Source organism: Pygoscelis adeliae, unplaced genomic scaffold, assembly GCF_000699105.1.
Source record: "Pygoscelis adeliae isolate BGI_AS28 unplaced genomic scaffold, ASM69910v1 Scaffold21, whole genome shotgun sequence".
Taxonomy (NCBI): domain Eukaryota; kingdom Metazoa; phylum Chordata; class Aves; order Sphenisciformes; family Spheniscidae; genus Pygoscelis; species Pygoscelis adeliae.
This window is the reverse complement of record NW_008824243.1, coordinates 5,378,613-5,383,197: the sequence shown is the minus strand read 5'-3', so window position 1 is coordinate 5,383,197 and position 4,585 is coordinate 5,378,613. Positions and strand designations below refer to the sequence as shown.

At 40.3% G+C, this 4,585-nt stretch overlaps 1 protein-coding gene across 1 annotated transcript in view; it reads left to right on the top strand.

Annotated features, from left to right (window-relative positions):
* The first annotated feature begins 90 nt into the window (after positions 1-90).
* The window catches only part of OCIAD1 (OCIA domain containing 1), a 21,564-nt gene continuing 17,069 nt past the window's right edge, over positions 91-4,585 (top strand). Inside the window, exon 1 of the mRNA XM_009335218.1 lies at positions 91-258. Within this exon, the coding sequence (XP_009333493.1) occupies positions 91-258 (168 nt within the window). The remainder of the gene's footprint in view (positions 259-4,585) is intronic.

Here is a 4,585-nt window from a genome sequence, read left to right as displayed (position 1 = left end):
CGGGTCGAACGCTTCGGCTGCGTTCGCCGTTGGAACCTGACTTCGATTTCACGTACTTCCCCCAGGCACCAACCTGGAAGGTCTGCGGCGATGCCGGTGACACAGGCGGACAGGCAAGGTAATGAGGCAATTCACAGCGAACGCCCTCCGAAGATCCATCCGGTGCTGGCACCGGCCGGGATTTCACCGGTACGACAAGGTCTGGCGGCTGAGCGTGACAACGTGTTTCTAAACGATGCAAAGGTTTGGGAGCCAAGGGTAATAGAAACAGTACCAACATTAACATTTTAAGCGGTTAGAAAGTAACTATATTTTCTGTTGAAGTGCCTCAAAACTTCCAGGCTTGAAAAGAAAAAAAAAAAAAAATGAAAAAAGGAAAAAAAATACATGTCAAGCATGATAAAATAACACCAGATCTGCAAAACGGTATTAGAAAGAATCCTGAAGTCACCATTTTTCCGCTGTCAAATATAAGCCTGTCTTGCAAGTACTGTACTATAATAAGCACATCCAACAAAAACAAAACTGAGTAAAAAGTATGCTTTTTACAAACAACAAATGCGCCAGCACAACAGTTGCCAATCTCTGTTAAGAGAAGCTCCAAGTTCTATTACATGCTCTGTACGATTCTGGTTTATTTGGAGTAAAAGGTCCCTTCATGCCCGACTACTCATGTCCATGTGCTGCACACCCTTAAGACGGATAACGTACATCAACTTGCAGAAACTAGTAGGAACAAGAAAGCAGGAGAGGGGGAAAAAAAATTATATACTGGTAGCTGAGAAGAATCTTTCAGGTTAACACTTTCCTGTCGATTTAAGAATTTTGTGAATGGGATATTTTTTATTCTATTTTAACAATTGTACCACATTCTAAGTGTTGGGTAATGGAACACCTAACAAGAAAAACAGGATTCATTGCTACTGGTGTTGTGCATAATTTCAGACAATTGGTTGAAGCGAGTATGTCACAAGTTGCTTCTGATTTTGAAGTTATCCCAAGTTAGGAGCTCAGCCCAATCTTCTCAATAAAGGCATATACACCCATGTCATTGAAACAAGAGCAGCTCAATCTCACCGCCAATGAAAATCAGACCACTGGTATTTAACCCTGAGCACCTGAACTTTACAGGATGCACAATCGTACCACTTTCAGAACCCAGATTCCCCTGTTACCTGCCTGCTTTACAAAATAGCCCTAAGGATTAGCAAACATGTAAAGTACTTTTCAAAGTACATTACAGTATCAGTTATTATTAGTAGTAATTATTATCAATGTGGGTAAAGTCCTAACTAATTGAGGCTTTTGAGTATCGGCTCCACAAAGACACCCACTCTTGCTTCTTGCTGATGTGCCATAATGCTTCAGGCAAATAACTGATGCTTTGTTTGCCACCAGTTGTAGTAGTTACAACAATGCTCTTTTTTGGTATGAAGCGCTGTTATTTCTTCATTAGGCAGAGAGTGATTTTTCCAAATACAGTCCTGTTAACTCTTGGCAGCCACTGAAGAATCAGAAGCTCTCAGCTGTTGTGTTTTACTCTCTTGTCCAGAGCATCAAGCAAAAAACAACAGCAACAACAACAAAAAAATCACCATTCCAGCTATATACTCGAGCACATAAACTTCCAGTACTTGTTTTGGCGACTTTCCTTACCAGATCAGCATATACTCCAACACTTTCACATGTCTACTTGTTTCAGTTATGTCTTATGCAATATTGTACAACTAAACTTATTTGTTAAGCCAACTCTTTGTTTTGCAGTGGATCTGTATAAAGCCTGCCACTAACTGTTGAACAAAGGGATGAAGCAGAATTTATCCGAAAGATAAGCTTTTAAACCACTTGACAGTCCACACACACCTTAAATTCTTGAGCTCCAGCTTCAAGAGTTCTGAATATTCACCAGTGACTTTATTTTGCAAAGTACTGCAGTTAGAAACCACCTGATTTTCACACCTACCAACTTCTTGTTACATAAGTAATTAGTTCATTTTAAGAGAATCTTATTTTTCTGGTTTTCCTTCTTTGAGGCATCTCCTTCAAAAGAAATCGTTTCAAATTTCTGAAAGTTAAATATCAAGTTTCAGTATTACCGCATTCTGAATCTCAAATATATTTTGCACTCTTGGATGATACTGAGTCGTAAAAGATAAAAAGTTTAGAGTCATAGATAAGTGAGTTGTAATACATATAAAAGGAATTTTTTGACTCCTGAAGCAGTGCAAAAATACATAATTTTATGCTATTCCTCTTCACAAATAGTCTATCAGTTTTGTAGATGGTACGTTTAAAAACACACGCACAAAACAGCAATTAGAAAAGTTGCTGAAACATCAAACTGTTATTGTGTATGTCATTAAAACAAACAGCTCAAAACTCCCCGAGAAATAATGTTACCTTGTCATCTCCAAAGGACTACTCTAGTGCATAGATTTTTAAACAAAAATACCATCTTGGATAATGGCACCTGTCAAAGGAGAAGGCAGGGAAAATAGTATTCAAGAGATTAGATTTATAGAAAGGGGTTAAAAAGCTAGCCCCTTAAGCCTTGCCCGAGGACAAGATTTTATGTAATGCATCAGAAGGACTTGACCATACCATCACCAATTCTAACCTCAAGTTCTCAATAGTTGCAAGAGCATAAAGGAAGTGGTAGAAGTAGACCAGATGTCAAAAAGGGTGTCCTTGGTAAGATTTCTTTCTATGGGTGAACTTCAAAAAAAAAAAAAGGCTTGAGGACAGAGAACGAAGTGCTGAGGACGTGGGTATGCTCTACCATCTATGCTGAATATGGCCCTACAACCACGGTTCTAAGACAAAAAATGGATGTATGTAACCAGGTGAAATTTTTAAGTACCTTTAAGTATCTCACAAGCAGACTGTATTAGGTAAGATTTTTGAAAGGATGGTAAACTCACTGGTTTGCTGCATGAATGTAATTATTTTTTCCCATTGGAAGTCTAAGGGATTTGGGGATAGGGAAGTGAGGAAACTGAGCGGATAACTATAAGTTTTACAATAGAGAGGCAAAATAACAGCTCAGAGTCATCTTCAGGGAAGGAGACTGATATCCATTTCCTCCCCCACTGAAGCTCCATGTTTAGAGAAGGTGCAGTCCATAAACATGTCCTACCCTACGAAAACGCATGCTTTAACAAACCATTTTACTCTTCGCCTAGAATATGCTGAAAGACAAGTGGGAAGAAGCATGAAATAAATTGTAAGTGTGCTATAGTCCCATAAATAAAACTATTGTGAGCCGATGAGGCCAAAACCTTTTGCTTTCTGACTAATAATGTGCATAATTGATGTCCATGTATTGGAGAGTGCTTCATTACGGCAGGCCCAGGTGATTGGCAGAGATGAAAGTTGGAAGTAATCTACGTTATCAGGCAGAGCCATCTCATGGAAATTAGGAACTTCTTTACTGTATGATGAAAACTATGAATTAAGAACCCCACAATACATAGTTTCTGGTTCTAGCTTCCCAGCTTATTTCAAGAATCCAATACTCAGAAACTCATCTCCTCTACAGCTCTCTTGGTGCAGCCGGCCACTCCAGGCAGCCAAACCTATTACTTTACACACACTCCTTCGTCCTTTTGTCCGAGGTCCTTCACATGCTCACAGTGTTCATTTTATAGTTTCATTCTCTACTAATTTCAGACATTTCGCATCCACATTCCCTACTGATTTCAGACACCTTCAATCTCCAAAACCTTCCCTCTCCTATCTTCAGGCATGGCCTTTTTTTGTAGGGCCATCAGACAGTGGCAATTTAAGCCTCTTCACTTGAATTCCAGGGTGAAGAGACAATGGCTTGCTCCAGGAAAGGCTGAAAGGGAGTGGTGCATTCCAGGCAAGCAGGAGCAGATCGGGATATGGTGAATTCAAGCCACAGGACTGAATGTTTACAAGAAAACGCCGCAGCACACATTGCACTATCAGAAACATCTTTTTTTTTTTTTTCCCCTCAGCTTTTCCTGATTTCTGATAAACTGCAAGCATCCACTAATGCTGCCATTTCAACAGCATTAGCTAGAGGCAAGCACACATCTCCCACTTCAATACTATCCTAACCACCAAACCTCTACCACTTTCAAGTTCAGACAGTTGCCCGCCAGGTCTTTGCTTGGTCCTAATTCAAATAAACTCTTTTTTAGGTAACAGGCATCCTTTCTGTTTAGTCAGTTCTGGCCATGTATCTTTAGCAACCAGTTAACATACCTATTGGCAACATACCTAATGCTCAAGCCAGGCATGGACGGATAAAAGCTTTTTATTACCATTTATCAAAAAAAGCAAGTCAGTTACAAAGCCAAGAAGTACCAGCGCATGTGTTAATGCTGCGCAAAACAAAACCAGCCACGTAAGGGTTACCTTCAGAGGGATTCACCACTTCTGAAGCAGTGCCTGCTCTCCAATGTTTTAGAGGGTGGCACTCTTCAAGCAGGAAGGAAACGAGATAAAGCACAGGAAGAAAACATTCTCCATTGAAATGAACGCTCTGAGCCTCAGCTGTTAACTCCGGGTCCTTCCACCGCCCTCACTCGACTTTCCCAGCGGGGAAACACTACTGCTG